Source organism: Oculina patagonica, chromosome 3, assembly GCF_052425735.1.
Source record: "Oculina patagonica isolate OP01 chromosome 3, crgOcupat, whole genome shotgun sequence".
In the NCBI taxonomy this organism is placed as follows: domain Eukaryota; kingdom Metazoa; phylum Cnidaria; class Anthozoa; order Scleractinia; family Oculinidae; genus Oculina; species Oculina patagonica.
In genome coordinates, this window is record NC_135760.1 from 20,806,120 (window position 1) to 20,828,540 (window position 22,421).

The window sequence follows — 22,421 nt, forward strand, 5'->3', positions numbered from 1 at the left end:
AGTGGACCGGCTTTGTCAAAGATAACTCTAGACGAGAAGACAATTAAGTCGTAGATTAATGTAAGGAGGCATTTTTCCAGTTCGTTGCAAACATACAGTGCATCAAGAGTTATCTTGCATGACGCTGATTTAGAAATATCATTATGGTAATTGTACAGAAAACTGTACAGAAAATTGTACAGAGAGTGCACTCAGTTTACCATGGTAACATCGCGTTAATTGAGCATCTTTTTTGAAAACAAATGATTATATGTCTATCGGAAACGCTGAATACCGTAAACACAAAAAGCGGAAAGGTTCCAGGACTTGTCATCATCAAAAATATCGGAATTGCTGCTGGAAAAAAGACCGATTCTTTTCTGAGTCTCAAAGGTCACAAAGCCACAAAGTCCATTATACCGATCCAATATATTCTGCTCAGACACGAAATACTATTTCAAGCGAGAAACGCGATATATAGACACTAAAATAATAATCTCATTACCATTGAAAGCAATTGCCTTTGTTCACACAAGAAAAAAATTTCACTTTCTAGAAGCAATGTGTGGCGAAATCGAAGGTGCGATAGCCAGCGCGCGAAGGTGCGATGCCTAGCGCGTGACTGTGCGCGAGTCAATGAGCGAGTAGAAATATTTGTATTTCAGTCAGTCTGTGTGTAAGCAGAATACAGAAAAGTTATTGTTTTGGGAAATAGATACTCTTGTTTGAGGTGAAAGAAATGAAGTGGAGACAAGTAACAAGAGTATTTCCAGAGCCCGTCCCAGAGGCACAGCCCAAGATTTACGGTTCACGAGCGTGAATTGAAAGTAAAACTAACAGGCAAAACAAAGGTTCAAAACGCGAACAGTTCGTTTTCAATTTTCCGCTAGTTTAATAAAAGAGGGTTAATATCACGGCGTAGCGCTCACTGTTCTCTCCCATGCAGTTTTATAATAAGTTTATTATTTTTTGTTTTCATCTCATGTTTTACTCGCGCTTCGGTGCGCTTTTGCGAAAAGGGCGGTTTTTGGACCTCGCATGTACCAGATTTTCCTTCTAAGTTTCCTTCAATGTTCTAGTTAAACCACGTGCAGCTGCAAACTATAACCTGTAAAACTAAAATTAACTCTTCTTGCACAATAAATGGACCTGTTTTCACCTGACTTTAAAGCCAGCTTAGATAAGGTCCGAACAATAGACGGTCTCCTTCTCCATTCCATTCAGGCCCAAACATTTAGCTGCAATATAGACGAGTGCTTTCTTACACAGGTTAGCCATTATGCAAAACATGCAGCTTTTTTAAAAAGGCCACGTCTGTTGATGGCACTCTAAGTACATCTAAACGCTCTGAGTACAAAAGCGGACAAAAGCACATTTCAAAGGTGCCAGGCACCTGAACAAAGGCACAAGAATTCTATTGACTAAACCAGCTAGCATAAGTTAAGAGCAAAAACATTGCGTAAGGCTGAGATTTCGAACAACGCTTATATGTTGCAATGTTATAATCAGACAATTGAATGTGTGTAGACCGATCGAGAGAGTGGATTTCGCCATCACCATTCAACAAGATTATTTTTAAAAGTTCATGTACTTCTCTGTAGCGTGCCTTCGCACACAATATATAATCTTCAATCGTTGCACAATGCTGAAAGACTTTAATCTCATCTCGCTGGTTTTTGCTAGCGCATATATATTTTATAATTAAAGGATCAAAGATCACGGTCCAATGTGAAAAGAGGGTGACTCGAAAGGCTAGTTTAAACTGGAAGTCCACACCTCAGCGTTACGATACAATCGCCATTTTTTTCTTGTGAGCGCCGGAGTAAGTTTTAAGGATTTTGTCGTGGTAAGTGGTTTAGCAGGACGCCCAGTACAGTTTTTATTCAAAAAGTAATTAAAAATTCACCAGAAAGTATAGCTCTGTTCCGTTGCGTCTTAAACAAAAAAACAAAAAATGACTCAGGCATTGCCAAAAAGGTTAACACGCAAATCTGATCCAATAATTGAAAAGCAAACAATCGACCGATTGTCTCCGTCAAAATATTTGTTTACTTTCTGGAGTGTTTAGTTGAAAATAATCAGCTCCATTGGGTTATTTAATAAAGATTTAATTAAGGAGTACTCGGGATTCTCAAATTAATACGATGACATATTAGGATTGGGGGGTATGTTTATTTATAATAGTGTGAATCAATACACAGACACTGCCCGCCCAGAGGTACTGTGTTACACTGTAATTAGGGCGAGAGAAAATCATAACTCGGGCAGTCAGAGCCAGAGATAAGAAAATCATGCATGTCTGTGCAAGAATACTTGACTGGACTATTGTTCATTCAAGGCCACAGATTTGCACGATATCGCCGCACAGGGAACCCAGACTTAAACAGTTTGTGTATCATACGCGTGAGTGATAGTTTTAAGAAACAGGTTTAATTTGTAAAGTCTATATACTGGGCGGTTAACAAGAAGGCGACGCTCCTCCCAAGCTCTCCCATAACCCTTGTAAGCCTCATGAAAGAAGCTAGCTCGCGGATGGCCGGTTTCGTTTAAATAGGATAAGGTAAGTAATCTAGCTGGATTACTGCCTAGTTAAATTTTCAGTGGCAATAAAAAGAGGATTTCCTCGTAGAACTATTGTTTCGCATTTGACTTTGGATACTCAATTGTAATTGTAAATATATCGAAAGAGTAGGAGAAAGAGTAGGAACAAGGAGTACGAAAGGGTATACGCTATCCAGAGCGCCTGGTTTTTTTATTTTTTTTATCTATTGATCACATTGAAAATATCCTCAATGTTACATGATAATTAACAATTAGACTACGAGCCCAAGTTTTCTATGAGCAAATAGTCAACGAGGCGCAGCCGAGTTGACTATCGCTCATAGAAAAAGAGGGCGAGTAGTCTAATTGTTTTAGTAGAAACTCTAAAGGATTGCAGTCCAAACTCCAAAACCTACAATATTGTGCACTTTGAAGACAAAAAACAAGAAAATTTACCGCTTAAAGAGCTACGCGAGCGCGCGACTGTTTTCTATCGGCGAATAGGGGAGAACCAATCAGATTCGCGGATTTCCATTAGAACACAGCTGAGTTTCTACTAATAACAGATAATTATCACGGGTCGAGATCAGTAATTTATGTCTTTTAACAGTTTGAGATACGATACGATACGATACGATACTTTATTAACGTGAAATAAGCTTAGCTTTACGGCAAGTTTACAGTTATTTCACGAAATTAAAAACTTAAAATCTAAATTAATTATCCGACTTGGCTATTAAGGATTTTGCCTTAATAGGAAAATCCCAGATAAATGTCGCGACTCTTTACGTCGAAGGGAATTATACTAGAAACAATAAAATCTGAACAATACCGGTAACATAGTAAGAAGCTAAGATTAAATCCTTCTGGGCTTCTGCCGTGACAGCACCTTTCAGCCTTCACTTCCCCTCAGCAAAACCGTCAGCGCACGTATAGTTTTTCTGTTTTACTTTATTTGAACAAATTTGAAGATACAGTTCAGTGTCAGTTTTGCTTCCTTAAGCGAAGTTACATGTATACAGTTCAGTTACAGCTTTGCTTCCTTAAGCGCAAACAGCACAAGATGTTTGAGAAACTGTTTGCTTGAGATCGGGGAAACTGAAACATGATATGGTAATATTAACTTGTGAACGATTTTTGGGTGAACAATTTAGTGAAATTGTGGGAGGGATGGCGACTAATGGTTGTACTGCATTGAGCCAAGGACCGAGCGGTCTGGGTTCCAGCCAGTACAGGGTCCCTTTGTACAAATTGTGTTTCAGGACTGAAGGAACTTTACCCCCACAGTCCCTCTAGCTTTCCAACGATGGCTATAAATATATACCGGCCAATTGCCAAGGTGAATATGGTAGACGAAGACCTAATATTTGTAAATGCGGATCCCTTGACGAACAAGTTTGGTTTCAGAACCGTTCAAACTGATAAGACTGACAAAGCCCATATAACTTTAAAATGCAATATAAAGATGTTCATTGGTAGAAGCAGAAATCATGATCAGTTCAACTTCAATTCTAGGCAGCGACGAAAATGCGTTTCTTCACTAGGTGAAAGCCTTAACTGAAACTGTAGCTTCTACGTTTTCATTCTATCCGCGAGACTTCTCAGAGAAAGCATTTGCATGTAGCATCAGCGTCGGTGCGCACGTGTAACCCGCGCACGTCTCGCGAGAGCGTAAAATAACCCACGCGTGACTTCGGGCACTCATAAAAAGAAAGCGTGGAGTCTTCACAGTTAGTGGGCGGTGGCTTGATTCAGCTGATGTCAGCTGGATAAGACATTTTCTGCGTGTTTCTCGCATAGTTGACAAGGAAGGGGCTTTAAACACAGTAAACAATCTCTTTACGGTTACCAAATCACTAAAATAATCACTTTTTTGGTTGCGACAGATATCGGTTTTCCTTCCGTTTCTAGGAATAGAGCCCTCGACTCAATATCTTTGTGGTCGGGTTCAATGTTCTTTGCATTTTATAAATACTACTTCACTGACTTCATTTTGAATACATTGGCGTGGTACAATGAGCAGCTGAGTTCATTGTGCAAGGAAAACGCGAGCTCTTTGTTCTGTAAAGCAGGTAAGAGCCATGCATGGGCAACAAGCCATTTCACCGAAACAACGAACTGCGAACGACGCGTATTAAATTAACATATAAACTGTTACCACTTTGACCGATACCTTGACTAATTGTTCGCTTTTGTGGTGGGAAAATTATGCCTGACGCAAAAATAGAAAAAGCTCGAAAAACCTCGGCCATTTGTGCGGTTTTTCGGGTTTGATTAGAGTTTAAAAACCTTCACGGTACGGAGGTTCGCGCCTTGCTTCTGTGGCATCCAAAACACGCATGGATTCCTTGTGTTGTACGTGTCACAGGCAATTTCACGCGCGATGGATTAATAATAACAGCGGCAAAACATATTTCTTCAGAGAAAAACAACCCATTCACAGTATTCAACTGTTGAAGTAATTATACCACTCAGCAGGCGATTTGTTTCTATTCAACCAGCGCATTTTCTTATAGATGCTATATACGCCCACGCTAGAAAACAACAAAAAGCTTGCCGCTCCACTGTGAGCCAATCGGGAGCCGCCGTACCCGCTGTCATGGCTACGTCAAGCACCTGTCAGTTTTATGACAGGTGTGCATGCAAGGCAAACTAATGTGTCTACTTCTACGTAGGATAACTTAGATTTGCATGTAATTATTTTCATAAAACTGAAAAAATTCAAATTTACTCTATTTTTAAAAGCATCAGACTAAAATAGACCTTTTCGTCCTTTACTTTTGTTTTTAATTTGTTGGTTTCTATTATATACACAAATATACACATAAACATAAATTGTCAACTTTCTTTCATCCAGCTGCTTTCGCCGGTTACATCAGTGATGAAAATTTCACTTCTCCTTCATTATCGATATATCATCGATCTTACAGGTGCAAAGATAAACACAACTAGAACAACTAGAATAAAAATAAATGTATGACAATTCTAATAGGTAAAGAGAATCGATGTTTTGATATGAGCCTGGGACTAAGCATACTCTAGATGATCAAAGTTATTTCTGAAGAATAAATGAATATTTTTGCCATTCATTTTCGATCAACCCACAAAATTTTCCTTTAAATGGGTCTCTTGTCTGGGAAACTGCGCAAGTTGATTTATTATGAAAATCAAACAAAAATCTTTGAATATGCATATTTCTGCGGTATTCAAATACAAGTCCGATCTTTTCGTCGAACGAATTATTTTTGAGATAGGGGAAAGAAAAGGTTAATGGAAGTAAAAAGGATTTTAAAAGCAACGTCGTCTGTCGAGCCAGTTGTACCAACAATGACGATCTGAACGTGTCCCTTTTATTTCAACACCTGCCTGGGAAAGTGGGCGTAAAAAATGGCTGCCTTTCAAAAAATGGACAAGAGTTGACGGCGCCAATATTTACGCATGCATATAACTAAACAACGCTTTTTATTTGGGATTCCCCGTCGACCAGTCCCCCTTCCCGCCCCCACACACACCTCCGCACGAAATAAACGCTCCATGAAGTTAACGCGAATTCTCAAAATTCGCTTTAATTTTGTGAACGTTAATTTTCGCGACATTATTTAAGTGGAGCGTTTATTTCGAAGACCTTAATTTCATTCAAAAAAGCTGGATACTGTCCGAACACTTAATATATAAACTAGGAAACAAAAAAAACCTCATTTCTGCACACTATTTTTTCAGTTTTTTTTTACAATGTTAATGCCTTAGAGATATGTCATTTGCAATATTTTCAGGTTATTCTTCCTTTCAGAATAGCGTACAAGGGCCAAAACATCTTTAGAGACATCAAAAATCGTGCTAATTTTTCCCATTTTGAAAGTTTGCCGCGTCCCTCGTGTTAACAGGCCATTTCCAAGTTACCCTTTGCCTCTGTTTCAAAACGAGTCTTCGTGCGAAATCATTCAAATGGAAATGAGTTTGATTTGCATGAAAATGGACCTGTAGGTGAAACTCATTTTCATGTGAATGGTTTCGCACGTAGACTCGTTTTGAAACAGTAGCAAAGGGTAACTCAGAAATGGCCTATTTCCTTTATCCAAAAGAAATTTTCCCTCCAATCGCGTTAATTTCTCAGACCTTAAATTTACAAAAGCGTAAATTTCCTATAATAAGATAATCAAAACATCATTCCCTTGGAAATGGGTTAATAAAAACTCGCTCAAAAAGGAATATAGCAGGTCACATTTACCCTTCCAATGCCAAGATCTTAACATCGATTCTCCTTACTAATTCTCGTAATTCCTTTTAGAGCGGTTTTCAATTGAGTGTCGTAAAACCAAAACCAAAGTAATTACTCTAGCCAATCACAAAGAACACGGACAATCCAGTAAACCAATCAAAACTCGAAGAAAATACATGTAGCCGGCACGAAGCGCGGGAAAACTGCGCAAGCGAGTCACGATTGGTTTTGATTTTACTCCTGATTGGCCGAGAAAGTGGCGCGAGATTTTTAAGCCAATCACTAAGCATAGTAATGCAAAACCAAAGCAAACGTAATTTACTTTCGACACTCAAGTGAAAACCGCTCTAATGTCATTCTGAGAATTTAGTGATACATCAAGACAATATCCTTTAGTTGATGATTTTCTTAATTCTCATCAACTGTTTGCTTGACAAAGTATTGATATTGTAGGGAGAAATGAGATGTTGAGGGTAATGGTTTACCTAAAGGAAACATTTTGTGACTGTTAACATGAGGACTAAACTACATAAGCAGCAACTTTGCACCATCCTTCAGTTTCGTTACAACATTTTTTTTATTTAAATAATAAATAACTTCTGGTACCAAACAGTATGTACAAGAGTTTGAATATGTACAAGTAATTTTTTCTTTTAGATTCTCTATTAAAAATAGAGGCAAGTCAGTATTTTTACACGATCAAACTATGCTCCTTTGTAAACATTCAGAAACTTTTCTTCGGGAAGTCATTGAACCCGCCTTTTTCATAAGCCGTTACTGAGTGAAATGACGTGACTCGCAATTGGCAACATATATAAAACAACTCTAAAGTCTGTAGAGTGAAGCAGCCAGGAGTATTGCTTCTCCCCCTGGATGGGCTGCTATCCAGTATTTTAGCAGGCTGTTGCAACAATTCTCCGTTACCCAAGAACGCAACACAATGACCCCCCCCCCCCCCCCGGCCAGTGCTCTCCAGCGCACTAACCAGCACTTCCTACAATTGCCCGCGTAATTATGTGGCGGTCCACCTATCCATGTTGTCCATAATCTCTTCTATCTCCATTTCTCTTCGGGTTTCCAAAACAATCTTCCTTCTTCGCTGCGTGAAGTCACATTATAGTGGTTTTCTTTCATTCGACGAAATAAGCTGTTTTCCTCTTCGCGTAAGTCTCCTCAGTTCTCCTCTTCGCATCCAAATACGCACCAATAAACCAAACTTCCCTTAAGCAGCTGAAGTGCAACTTAACATTTGGACGTGTTTTCGTCGTCGGCTTTCCCCTTAGTGATGACATCTTCTGCCCTCTTTCAAACCGCTTTCATGTCTCGCTTCCACGCGTTTTGAGCTTGTTCAAGATGCGAACACAGTGTTCAGAGACAACGCTATCGTTAGTCCGCGCAGTACTGGGAACCGATGAAACGCTTGATTGCTGACTGCAGGCGCCGGACATCCGGGATCTTTCTAGGAATCTGAGAAGCCGTTGTTGTATACCAAGAGACACAAGGACCTGCATAGAATATGACAACAGTTACAAGAAAGCAAAAATCTAATAGTTCTGTAATGGAAGTTAATGCAAGAATTGGTTTGTAGCTCCAACCACCCCTCAAGCTACTTTTATCTGATTTTTGAGTGTAGCAAGAGGAGAGTCCAACTTCACTCAGGCTTTTTATTTTAACATTTTTGTACCCAACTATTAAACCTACTAAACTGAATTTTACGATTTCAAATTGCAGACACTATGTATCTGCACATTAGTTAACCAATCAAATCAACCTGTTAGAGCTGGACGATCGTTCGATCAATCAATCAATCAATCAATCAATCAATCAATCAATCAATCAATCAATCAATCAATCAATCAATCAATCAATCAATCAATCAATCAATCAATCAATCAATCAATCAATCAATCAATCAATCAATCAATCAATCAATCAATCAATCAATCAATCAATCAATCAATCAATCAATCAATCAATCAATCAATCAATCAATCAATCAATCAATCAATCAATCAATCAATCAATCAATCAATCAATCAATCAATCAATCAATCAATCAATCAATCAATCAATCAATCAATCAATCAATCAATCAATCAATCAATCAATCAATCAATCAATCAATCAATCAATCAATCAATCAATCAATCAATCAATCAATCAAGAAAGCCAGCAAGAAAACAATCAACTAAGCAAGTAACCAATCAAGTAAGCAAGCAAGCAGGCGACTCAGCATACCGCAAAAACGAAAACTAGGGCCATACAATCTAGAGCAGACGCTGTTAATCAAACAAGCTCACAAACCTGTCTGCACCGAGGGTTTCTACAGAAAAGTCTCAGAGTCTTCAAAGCTGCATCCTGGGGCTCGGCGTGTCCATCATTACACGCCATGTCAAGAACACTAAAACAAGATAAATATCAATGAATTCGCTTTCCAGGTGACTGCTGCAAAATATAAACCTAAGGTATGTTTATTGACTACTGAAGTAACACATAGACACATACTAGTAAATCAATCAGTCTGACTCCAAGGAAAAAAAATAAACGAAGCCGCGAAAAGCACGGGGAATGACGCGGCTGTGAGGCCAACCATGAAAAGCGAGAGAAATATCTCAGAAGAGTGGTTTTGAATTTGCTCCTAATCTTGGCTATGTCTGCAGTAAACGTATATGTTTTCGCTCATCTGTAAAATTAGAGAAGATTGAGAAAACGTTATGTAATCCGTTCCGGAGCTCATTGTGGTAGGACTTTTACAACATAAGCGTCTCACCCATGTGGTGCTTGTGCCTTGATGAGCTGTTGATACATCGAGGGCGAATGTCTCACCATGTTACCCAGAGCGCCTAAAAGAGAAGAAAAGAATAGATGTCACAACAGGATAAATGACCCTTCCCTTTATAGGATACAATGGAAAAAGAATTAATCTTCGTGAAAAAACTTGGAGGGTACGAGTCCTGTTACCTTGTAAACTTGGAGGGTACGAGTATTGTTATCCAATCAAAACAGCCCGAACACTCATGAGCGCTACAGGAGGTCCTGAACGAGGGTATAAAATCCCAACCTATCGTTTTCCAGGAATTCCAAATCCCAGTACCAGTTCTATTGTTTATTTGTTTGCGATTCCCAGGCCCAGTGACTTAAATCCCAAATCCTTTCCCATTTTACCCATTGAGGCCACATGAATTTGTCACGCAACTATGACTTCATAAGGATACGTCAACAACGATTAGCGGTGGCCGGCAAAAGCCGTGGGCCCAGTCAGCGCTCGAGAAGGAATTTTGATCGCAAAGTTCCTTGATATACAGGCCTTATTATCAAACTTATTATTTCTTTTTGATTTAAAGTCCTATTAAACAGAATCAGCTGTTCACAGATCTTACCAGCGGCATTAGCTCTTGTTCTAGCCACTGAGTCTGTCAGCAAGTCTACCAACAGAGGCACAGCAGGGCTCAGTACAGTGTACAGTGAGTCGCTATGATATGCTGCGTTTCCTATAGCGAAACTGGCGGTCTAACGAAAGAACGAGAAAGAATTATTACACCAGCATATACAGTCCTGCGTTCAAAATATCAATTATTTTCTTCTTAAGTAACGATAGCAAGAAAATTGGTACTCAGAAAACAATCCTCTCATCTAATCAAAAAGGGACCATTTTAACCGATTATGTGTGAAACTGCGAGATGTCGCAATTTTTCAACGTTATACTACGAGACGATATTACGCAAAAAAGTTTCTGAATTTGTGAGCGCAGTATAAATTACGTAGTTGAGTTGTCTGAGAAAAGAACATGATTATAAAAGTTAACCGCGAGTAAGACGAAAAAGTTCTCTGAAGTTTTAGAGAGCTTGTTCGTGTTTTCTTCACCGCGGAACGGACTTTTTCGCAGACACTCGTAGTCAAATGGTTACGGCTACCAGGTTTTTTTCCCTGCAAAAACGACACTGTTTTACTCTGCCACGCGCCTCTTCTATTGGTAAATCTTGTACTACTTGACGTACTAGCCAGTAGAATGTAAAGGTCTTTGGCAACAACAAGAATAACAACAACACACAATGTATGTAAAGAACAGAACAGTAAAACAAGTCACCTTGCGAACATTAGAATCCTCACTCTTCATACAGCTTATTAAAGTCGACAACAAGTTCGTTCTGCAAGCAAAGAGGAGTCGTAGAAGCGCGTGAAGCACTCAGAATATATAGTTTGCGAGTTCAACAAACTGGCATCACGCATTATCGGAATGGAAAAGAAGACGTGACATTTTATGGGGAGGAGAGACAGTGCTGGATGAGTCTAAAAAAACCTTGAAACCAAAGGCTTCAATCAGTTCACTTTAACGAACTGACGAACAGCAACTGATGAAAACTAACAAGTGGAAGAAAACAGAAAACATAGAAAGATGTGTTATGGAAAAGAAAAGGGGCAAATGTCGAAACGTGTAATTAGCGTAAAAAATGTTAAGGGCCTTATTTAAGACTGTTTAGAAGCACTGCAGAATTTGGAAACACTAGTTAAAGCTTTCGACGGTGGTTTATGAAAAAGAGTGTGAGAATAAAGGGAATCTGCGCCTTGTCCCGAATTCTTAACGAAACACCTTTACATAACATACTATTCATTCTTTACCTCTGAAGGACCGGATAGAAGACGGCAGAATGCTTCAGGATATTACCCAGCATGCCACAGACGTTGGCAATGATAGCAGTGTTCGGGTGTGTGAGAAGATTATACAGAGGCTCGAAAGAGTCTGAAAGAGTAAATTAAATTACACATTACGCCCGTGATTGTGATATAATAGATATCTCAGACGTCTTTCAAGAGAGGAGCTCTTGTTTAGCAAAAAAAGGAAAAGAGAGTCTCATCGCGCTAGTAGGTGCATAAGGCCGTACCCCCCTCCCCCATACCCCTATCTAATACCCCTGCGGAGAACCATGCAGGCTTTTTAGTTCTGAAAGCGCACTAAGTAAATGCCATTACTCCAACGACGCACATGTACACTTTTCCCTGCTTTTATTTAGTCGACATTAAGTTGTAAATAATACTGCTGAATGAAGTCTCTTAATGCATAAATAATGAGTACATACTGTCAGTCACAGAAGAAAATTTGGACGCTTGCCCAGAAAATATTTTTATGAGACGACAAAGCTTAACAAACAATGTCGTATTACGCAGTTAGTAAAACTATTTTCCCGCTCAAATTTAACATTAAACTAAGAGTTTTTGGTCAAGGCAAAAATTAAGCAATGATCAAACTCCACATTCACGTTTTCCCAGTTCGATTACAAACTTAAAAACAAAAACTTGTTGTTAAAACCATGTTAGGGCTCTAACAATTGACCAAAGCAAAACTACCCAGCAACAAGTTTCTGTTGACCAAAACAAAACATTTCTACGTGGATGATAAAAGCCTAATAGTCTAAAAACAATGTTGTTTACAACTTAAAAATTGTCCCGAAAGTATTGTGGAATTTTTTTGTTCGAGGACAGTACAATAACTATTTGTTCAATTGTACACTTGAATAGAAATCTGTACAGAACAAAGAAACTAATTTTCCTAATGTTTACGTCAATTTTGTTGCACGTTAGGACTCTAAAAGTTGACTAAAGCAAAACTTTCCAGCAGCAACTTTCTGTTGACCAAAACAAAACGCTTCTACGGGGATGACTCTAAACGAGGAAGACTCTCAAAGTTGACTTAAGCAAAACTTCCCAGCAACACGTTTCTGTTGACCAAAACAAAACATTTCTATGTGGATGATAAAAGTCTTAGAGTCTAAAGCAATGTTGTTTACGACTTAAAAATTGTCCCGGAAGTATTGTGGAATGTTGTTTTCAACGAAATTACAATTACTATTTGTTCAATTATACACTTGAATAGAAATCTGTACAAAAACTGTACAGAACAAAGGAACTATTTTTCTCGATGTTTACGTCAATTTTGCTGTATAAAAATATAAAGATTTCATATAATAAAATGCAAAGTTTTGATAGAATCAGGATTTTAGCCACTATATACGCTGTATATCGGAATACTAGCGATAAAACTGAGAGATTCATGCACAGAAATGTCGAATAATTAAAAGTGCAGAGTTCTTTCAAAAGGGACAAAAATAGAATTTCAAAACAAAGTCATTAAATGTGATTAGCGTAGTGAATTAAAGGATGTTTCGCATAATCAACTGATGTAATATGCAGTTTCCTAAAAAAGGAAAAAAAAACGAGTACTGGATAAAGCTCACAGTTAAACAATACTTCGAGTACATTTTTGTAAAAAAAAACCTATCTATATAGTTAGGAACAATAAACTATGTCAAAAACAATATATACTTTGTCGACCAATAAGCGTTGCCGTCTATATAAATTACATTGGACACGGAGAATGTTTACGAGATATGTAAAATTCTTTTCATAGTTTTTAACAATGCAATTCTTTAACACTGTTACGTGGGACCCTTTTTTTCTATTATTATTTAACAAACCGAGAAGATGAAAGGGAATCTTTAAAAATACTGACCGAAAGCGTTTAAATTCACTAAACCGTGTCTACCGCAAAACCACAAATTTTCCTTTTAAGTCTTTGGTCATCTCACCTCCATCGCCTTTCAGAACATTCGTTACCATGGAAACATACTCTGAGGAACTTCGGGCAACATGACTCAGTATGGTAATGACGTCACTTAGAAGAGTAATGGAGTTATCCGCTGACACCAGTGAGGCTAAGAAGGGTTCCGCCTGAAACATAACAAACAAGTTCTTCAGTAAAACAAATGACGCGGATGAAACCTGTCCTTGTGTGTATAAGCCATTCAAATGAAAGCTTTTGAGCAGTAATTTCATTGGTACTGTTTATTATGCTGGTGGTCCTAACTTTTAAGTCTGTGAATAAAACCCTTGTATATGACCATTAAAATGGAAACTATTGAGTAGTACTTTCATGTGGTACTGTTTGTTATGCTGTCCATGGTGGTTCTAACGTTTACGCCTGTAGATAAAACCCTACTGTGTGACCATTCAAATGCAAGCTACTGAGCAGTACTTTCATGTGGACTGTTTATTATGCTGTACAAGGTGGTTCTAGCTTTGAAGTCCGTGGATGAAACCCTAGTGTGTTACCATTCAAATGAAAGCTATAGAGCAGTATTTTTATGTGGTACTGTTTATTGTGCTGTGCAAGGAGGTTATAGTTTGAAGTCCGTTGATGAAACCTTCGTACGAGACCATTCGAATAAAAGGTATTGAGTAGAGACCGAGGCATCAGTGGTTAGCCTTTTCATTCTGACAATATTTAACGTAAATGAAATTTGTTGTTGTTTTTGTTGTTGTTATAGGTGAATGTGTTTCTAAAATGTCTTCAAATTCCAGTCGAATCCGATGAAGTACAAACAGGATCAACTGAACTCTTTTTACCTTTTGGTTTGTAACATCTTTCGCCAGTTGTGTAACAAAAATCTCATCGCTAAGTACCAACCGAGAAATCAGACCTGAAATGCAGAGCAAAAGCACAGATTATGGTCTTTTTTTCTTTCTCTTTAAGTGTAACACGCCTCCGCATAAAGCGCTTGGCATCTGTGACAAGTTTTCCCGCGCTTGTCACCGGTTACACGTTTACCCAAGTTCGTTACGGGTTACACGTGATCACACGTTTGCCGCGCTTGTCAAAAGTAAAAGGTTTCCCGCGCTTCTAGAATGTGGAGAATAATGAGCCCATTTTGGCCGTTGATGGCAGCAAGCACTTCGTCAACAGACTATTACAGGCAATTTTTCGAACTGAATTTAAGCATTGAGACTTACCAAGTGGAAGTTCCAAGTCTTCCATGGGCAAAAACTTGGATGAAAACTCCAACAAGTTAGGGACTAGTCTGTACTGGTACAAAACACTGGCGGAAACACATAAAAAAACAGCATTTTTAGTTTTGAAATATTACTACTCACGGGAGAAAACTACTATACATTTGATAAACTATTGGATGAGATTAAAAAAATACAAGTTAAGGCTAGACTGTCCGCAGCCTCTTTATTTTTTACCGCAAAATAACGCGCGCAAGAGAAAACCCCGTGCAAAGCGGGCGCGAGTGAGAAGCACGAGGGGCTGGGGCTGGGGAGCGAGCGAAGCAAGCCACAGTCCCTCTATTTTTCTCGCTCCCGTCCCCACCCCAACCCCCTCGCGCTTCCCGCTTTGCACTGGCATCCAGTTCACTCGCCGTTCTTTTCCTGATCGAACATCGAAGAAAAATACGAAAAAATAGAGGGCTGTGAAAAGTTAAGGCAGACATTTGTACGGGTGGCTGACAGCATAAATCGAGGACTACATATTTTCATTCTTCTTTGATTTTTTCAATACACAATAAGCGCATTACTCAAATTTGCGGCATTTATAGTTGGGACTTATCTAGAAAACGATAACATCTTACCTTTGGGTATCGTGGAGAAGATGTTCTTCCACATCTATGGCAAACGGAAAATAGAATATCTTGATGATCTGCAAGGGAGTTCAGTACATATTAACGAAAGCGACGCAAAAGTACGGTAAATGATAACGGGGCGCATCTTTTTATAAAGCGATGACGTAGGCATTACTTTATGTCACGGGCCGTCGACCTGTTGCGACCGACCGACCGAATAGGACTGGGAACTAACTACAGGAATAAATAAGACGTGAACATAAATAGTTTAGCACAACAAGCAATCGCCGCGAAGAACAAAAAGCAAAATACTCGTAAGTTAGAATGAACTTACAAAACAAAACCGAAAGAGACAAATTATATTTGACGAGTTCTATTAGATTCAGTAAACAGAAATCTCTTTCATTCTTTTGTTCAATCAAAGAGGGCTCGCAAGGACTCCGAAAGTAGTGACGTCAGCTTGGCGTCATCGCGATACGTCACGGTGTTACCTAGCAACCTGTTACGAAACCACAGGCTCACGCACTCAGCCACTTCTCGGCGACGAAAGTTCGACCCGAATGTCTCTTCTCCTCTAATGTGTCATGTTCAGAACAGATGATACTTTTAACACTGCAGACTTACCATGCTCGTGAACGCAGTAAGTGCTTCGCCTGCGTCCTCCACTTTGTTTCCATGGGTAGAACAACCTGCCAAACTGAAAGATAAGAAGTCAACAGATATAACTGACACTGAATAGAGCAATTTCTCTTTTAAAGAACATCCCACCTCCAAACATTCTCGCTCCTTTAACGGAGTAGAAAATAACTAACCCCTATCCTACCACAAAATTACAGTCAGTATTACTTCCCAGTACTGTACATGTATCGTTTTCTTGAGATAGTAAGTTACTTAAGTAACAAAGAACTTTGCTGGGTTTCATAACCATTTCCCTCTATTAACTATGCGAGAAGTAACGAGAGCTAGTGCTCTTCAAAAATGTTCCTTCTCAAACATAAGCCCACACTTCAAGACTGCAACGACAAGTGATAGTTTTAATAGATGTGTGTTTTGATCTGCACTCTCGAGTTGTCTAGCAAGAACACCATCGACTCGTTATTAACGGACCCTTTGCAACTTACGATAACATGGTACAAAATCCGCCAGGCCGGAGGACAAGCTACGCTCTGGGACAATTCAAAACAAAGGAAATTCGAACATGACTGGTTGAAGTCGCTTTGTTTTGGATTTCCCAGTGCGCTGCTTGCCCTCCAGCAAGGTGTTATTTTGTACAGTGTGATCGTTAGCTGCAAATGGGCCATTAGAGCGGTTTTCACTTGAGTGTCGAAAGTAAATTGCGTTTGCTTTGGTTTTGCATTACTACGCTTAGTGATTGGCTTAAAAATCTCGCGCCACTTTCTCAGCCAATCAGGATTAAAACCAAAACCAATCGTGACTCGTTCGCGCACCTTTTCCCGCGCTTCGTGCCAGCTACATGTATTTGCTTCGAGTTTTGATTGGTTCACTGGATTGTCTGTGTCCTTTGTGATTGGCCAGAGTAATTACTTTGGTTTTGGTTTTACGACACTCAATTGAAAACTGCTCTATCTTACAAAACAGAGAACTTACTGCTTAGATAGCTGCTCCACAAATGGTGCTGTAAGCATTTTGCTCAAGCAGGAAACTGCATGTGCTGGAGGTTCAACGAGCTTCATAATACTTTGCAGTGGAGTCTATGGAAAGAAATATAAAATAAACAACGTTATAGGCTATGATCATAAGCCACTCCGAAAACAAACGAAAATAAGCTTAATAATAGGCGAAAAATTCCTTCCAATAAATAAAACTATAATCCCATAGGCCTATATTTGGTTTTAACTCTTAAAGAACAACGACAGTTTTCTCGATTTTTAAGCCCCCACGTTTGGGGTTGTTCTGCAGTTTATATTATTACAGCATTTAAGGCCCGGGCCAAACATCGAACTTCACATGAGTCGAACCTAATGCAAATGAGCAAAACCTATTGTTTTTGGTCATTTGCATTAGGTTCGACTCATGTGAAGTTCGACGTTTGGCCCGGGCCTTAGCCACATTCAAAGCTCGTCTGATGATTGTCGAGTTTGTTTTGCTTTTTATATCCTTACGTTTAGAGAGTTTAGCGTGTAGTATTCCTCTGTGTGTACCTATAAGTTTTCAGACGCTAGGTCTCTTCCAAATATAGCCCCGTCAATTTTTGAAACGCAAATTTCGTTAAGATCATAAACCCCTCCGAAATTAAACCTACCTAAAAGCCTTTTGAACAAATTCCAGGGCTCACGCTTTAGCTGATGCTACCAACGTATACTTACCTTGGTGAATAAGAAGTGTGTTATACGTAACAGATGATGTAATCCTTGACAGGACATCACTCTCCACTGGACCACGCCCACTTTGACGTCAGCTTCTTCCTCGGGCATTACCTCTATATCACTGAAACAATAATGATAAAATTTTATATTGTATTGAAAGCCAAGACTGAACAACTTGTTGCCGCATAAAGGCGCAAAGAACGGGAACTGGAGATTAAATTCTACACCATGTGAACTCACCTGAGAACCACTGATTCGTCTGGTGCGATGTTCAAAACAACACCGACTGCTGACCACAAACTGTTCCAAATGTCGCTCTCAACTACTCGGGCAGAGGCCCTGGAGCCATTATCCTGAAAAAAAAAAGAGAGATACGAAATAATTTTGCAAAAGTTTGTTTATGAAAACCCATTGAAAAACTTCTAAAAACTACTGTCAGTATTCAAGGACCGGACTTGTTATCATTAGCATCACATAAAAGTTGTCTAGACAAGGGGGGTCACAAAATACAAAATACCCAAAACTACATCGAAACCGGGAATACTATCACAATCGACTTTTTGAGACAAAATGTTTTTTTTTTCTTGACTTCTATCCATGTTGGTTGCTGCCTCTGCCATCTTTTGGTGCCTAAAACAATTGCATTTTTCTGTAATCTAAAGCATTCAAAGACCTCTTAGTAAATAAAAGGGCTGCTGGAAATTCAAGAACTTGTTCAGGAAAAAAAAAACTATTTTTTTATTTCCAAGTACTTTTAGAGGATCTGGAAACTTTTAATGAATTTTCCAGGCCTATGCCAACTACGTACATGATTTCTTTGATAAGTGCATTACTGCATACTAAAAGACGTAACAGAAGACGAGTATAAAGGAACAAACCTGAGTCAGACAGTGCTCCAGTAATTCAACAATGCCATCCAGAAGGCCGCCATTAACGCCTACCAGGATCAGTGGATTCTGCAAACAAGAAGTACCCACGCAATAGTCAAACGAACTTTACGTTTAGCTTAAAGGGAACATTATTTTACAAAGGTATAGATGAATTGAAGTCAATTTTATCATTCTACATAGAATTCCAGTTAAGAACTTTCACTTCTGACACTGCTTCAAACACTGCTGAACCTCTGATATTTTGGCAATTAGGTTATGTTTACCTAAGCATAGCCTGCGTAGCTGGCGGTTTTGTTGGGATTTAAAGCGCGCAGAAGCAAGCGGCACAGCCGCGAGTGGCTTGGAGAGGAGGAGTTGAATCCCCTCCCCAAGCCACTCGCGGTTGCGCCGCTTGCTTCTGCGCGCTTTAAAACCCAACAAAACCGCCAGCTACCTGAGCACTTCAGTCACTAGATAACTACACTGGGAATTCGTTCAAACCTTCCAGTGGCAATGCCGTAGCAAGGGGAGGGGCCGGGGGGGGGGGGCTGTGCCCCCCCCCCAGTTTTTTTTTTTTTCCAAAAAAGAAAAAAACAGACCTGTATAAAATGTTGAAAATAAAATTTTATCTCCCGAGAGGTTTGAAACAATAACATTTGTAGTTCTTTTCATTTTTTTAACGTACGTAGGGTGATGCACAACAATGTTAAACGGCCAAAAACTAAAACAAACCAGAAATTAAGACCAGAACGTTCTATGATGACTCTAAAAGGTGAAACATTTGCTGGTTTCAAGGTACAGAGACAGTCGATTTTTTATTTTGCAATTGACGTTGCAAGTGTTATACTCTCTTCAGTGGTTTGCTGAGACAGTGTAGGAGGTAAATAATTCGCGATATGCGTAAATCACAAATAGCTCTTGGAGAACGCTGGAAATAGCATTTCCAACCTTTTAGATAAATTTTCTAAGGGGGCATGCCCCCAGACCCCTATAGCGGCTCGCGCCTCCGGCGCTCGCGTGCCCCTCCACTTATTTTACCCTTGCTACGGCACTGAGTGGGGAAAGCCTGCTAAAAATTTCCAAAGAGTTACACAAGAACAGAACAAACAGGGTTCGTACTCTTTTGAGCTTTTGAAATTCCATGACTTAATTCCATGTTCTTTTTCATGACTTTTCAAAGTTTTCCATGATCTAATTTTGACCATTTTTCTTGGGAATTATCAAAAATTATCTTGATTTCAGATACGTTTTTACTCTTTTCCTTACAAAAAATAACCAATACCATGACTTTCCATGACCCACACTTAATTCCATGACTTTTCAGGCCTGGAAAATAAAATTCTAAAATCTTGTGTCTTCCCAGGTTTTCTACGACCCATACGAACCCTGAACAAATCGAATATAAGAGGCTTTTTTATTGCGGGTTTAAGGAAAACTCTCTAACCTGTGGCAGCCTGGCCAGAGCTGTAGAGATGACATCTAAAACCTGTTCAACTTGATCAACCAGTAGCCTGGCATCTGAATTAGCCAGTTTGGCGAGTAACATGGCAGAGAGAGCTTGGATCATAAACACATGTGAGCCAGTAAAAATGGAGGCAACATGGTCTGAGCAGTCAGAAATCCTGTAAAAACAAAACAGTTGTGGATGCTTTAATTTCAAAAAAACTTAGTAGCTTTCGGGTTTAATTTGGTTCTACTGTTACAAATCTAGTCAGAATCAAATTTGAAAACACAGTTCAGTGTTTGTTCCTCATGTTTCTCGAGTCAAACTCCAAAAAGTACAGTCAAAACAATCATCATATCAAATGAGCGTTATAGGGTAGGCTCTGTGTCACTGTTCAGTTTTTCAAATTTTGGTAAGGGTAAAATTTAAGAAACATAGTATAAATTTGTATGTACTAGACACTCTCTGCACAACAAGAAGTTCTTCAAGTTTCCTGTAACCCTGAATACACAGTACAAAATTCGACGAGAGGCCACGAGAGTCGGCGAAAGCGCATGAACGTTGCCGAGAAGCACATGGAAGTTGACGAGAGTGCACGAGAGTTGCCCAGAGCGCACGAGAGTGCACGAGAGTTGCCGAGAGTGCTAAGATATATTTTAATGTATAAATAGTGTCCCCAATTCAGTTTTTTTTTAAGCTTAATACCGTTGACACTTTTTCATTCGTTCATTCAGAGTTCCAGGGCGAAACGACAGTGAAAGTTTTTTTCGTGATTCTTTTTGTTCCCAGCTCCTCCGGGCTAAAGAATATATACCACAACCATTTTCAAGGAACAACTTACTCTGTAGGGATCTCGTCTACATTTGCCACCATGGCACACAAAACACGTAGTACACAACACGTGTCATCATAGTCTGAATCCTTTCCATTACAACTTGCCAAATACTTGGTCAGCGATGCTACCCATTTGGACTGTCGTATAAGATGAACGCTGAAGTCCCTAGATACCACACATAGTTCAGCAAGGACGTCCAACACGCACAGAGTTGTCGTTTCATGGTGAACAAACTGATGTAACACATCTAAACAGTTCTCATTCGATGGCTGGAGAAGTTTCTTTGCCACAAGGCTGGCTAAGTTTCTTTTTGGACTTGGTTGGTTATTTGGAACATTCACTGGGGTTACTACTGCACTCAATGTTACTACAGCAACAATCTGGAGGCGCATGACCCTTGTTTTAACAGACGTAGAATCTCCAATCGCACCTGTTGGTAAATTAATACAAAAGTCAATAATTAAAAACAATGAAATCTGACAAACACAAAACAACATCATGTTAAAAGATGCCCCATTAAATTGCTGGTACTAATTCATGATTCGAAGTCTTAAAAACCCTCGAATTTTGCTTTCGGTCTTGAAAAGTCCCATTGAATCTGCCAAAGTACTGAAAACACCTTGACTTTTTAGACAAGTCTTAGATAGTCCTTGGAATTTGAAACGGCATTCACAAAGGAAAACGTCTGAGAAAGAAACTGGACAACTTACATTTGTTGCTTTGAGAAAAGCGACGATCAGGTTAAAAGACTGCATGGCAAAAACAATGGTTGTTGAGCTATGGATAGCACACTAGTGTATCTATCACCTGTAAAACGCTGGTATCCGAAAATGTTTGTCATAGGCGGAGATATGTCTTCGACATTCTGAGCAACGGAATCAGTTGCTAAAAAGTTAATCTTGTGTCCCTGAAAAGACCTTGATGGCTGAATTTTTGCGAGCAATGTCATTTACGGTCGTTCAATCACAAGGCAAGTTGTTCACCATGCCAGCCAAATCTCGCTAATGCAGTTCGTTTGCTAAAAATAAATTCACCTTTAAGTCTTTGTACAGCGTTTGGTTCCACGAGAAGAGCTCCGATGAGGCAATCCACACTCTTTATGTCACATGTGACAAGATTATCATAAAACTCTTCAGATACTGCAGCACCTTGTCTGTCTACGCTATTACAAAAGCGCTGAACACACTGTTCAAAAGAAAAGCAGTCCATTGAAAACATTCATAAGGGGTTTAAAGGCTCATCAGCACTACTTTTAATAATTATTGATCAAACTCCAGGTAATACAGATATTGGAATGCAAAGTTATATCATGTAGCTTGAACTGTTGCACAAACCTCCAGTGTGGCCTGCCTAAGATTCAGTTCTTTATCCTGGCCATGTTGCATAAGTATTGGTAGAACTCCCACAAGCTTCTTTCCGTAGCTCAAAAGGATAGCACTGCAAAGGATACAGTTATACATGGAGTTTCATTCGGTTGTCATGCAATTTTACGGAGTTGTGTTGGTGGAATTCCACAACGAATGTCATGACATACACCTAATTGCAATAAAGTTGTCATAGAAAAACGAAAAAAGGAAAAAGTCAAATATGAATTAATTAAGCGCATGCATGAAATTTATTTGCACAAATGGCCTCAAATGCCTCAAAATACGAATAAATCAATTTATCTTGTTACAGCATAAAAAGGGACTCGAAGTGTGCAGATAGAAACTCGTGCGTTTTTTGTAAATGCCTACAGTTATGAAACTACGCTAATTAATTCCTATTTACCTTTCTTCTTTTTTCTATGACAACATTACTGCAATTAGGTG

The 22,421-nt window shown here is 39.2% G+C and overlaps 1 protein-coding gene across 1 annotated transcript in view; it reads right to left on the bottom strand.

The window, feature by feature from the left end:
• Positions 1-7,440: 7,440 nt before the first annotated feature.
• LOC144645271 (serine/threonine-protein kinase 36-like) overlaps positions 7,441-22,421 on the bottom strand; it is a 31,504-nt gene continuing 16,523 nt past the window's right edge. The window contains exons 16-34 of the mRNA XM_078504783.1: positions 21,945-22,047; positions 21,645-21,795; positions 20,617-21,040; positions 19,776-19,953; positions 18,341-18,418; positions 17,703-17,815; positions 17,463-17,583; positions 16,744-16,847; positions 15,760-15,832; positions 15,145-15,212; positions 14,525-14,610; positions 14,141-14,214; positions 13,324-13,465; positions 11,360-11,480; positions 10,827-10,887; positions 10,120-10,249; positions 9,510-9,582; positions 9,044-9,140; positions 7,441-8,244 (exon numbers count right to left, since the gene is read on the bottom strand). Coding sequence (XP_078360909.1) covers positions 8,056-8,244; positions 9,044-9,140; positions 9,510-9,582; positions 10,120-10,249; positions 10,827-10,887; positions 11,360-11,480; positions 13,324-13,465; positions 14,141-14,214; positions 14,525-14,610; positions 15,145-15,212; positions 15,760-15,832; positions 16,744-16,847; positions 17,463-17,583; positions 17,703-17,815; positions 18,341-18,418; positions 19,776-19,953; positions 20,617-21,040; positions 21,645-21,795; positions 21,945-22,047 — 2,386 coding nt within the window. The 3' untranslated portion in view covers positions 7,441-8,055. The remainder of the gene's footprint in view (positions 8,245-9,043; positions 9,141-9,509; positions 9,583-10,119; positions 10,250-10,826; positions 10,888-11,359; positions 11,481-13,323; positions 13,466-14,140; positions 14,215-14,524; positions 14,611-15,144; positions 15,213-15,759; positions 15,833-16,743; positions 16,848-17,462; positions 17,584-17,702; positions 17,816-18,340; positions 18,419-19,775; positions 19,954-20,616; positions 21,041-21,644; positions 21,796-21,944; positions 22,048-22,421) is intronic.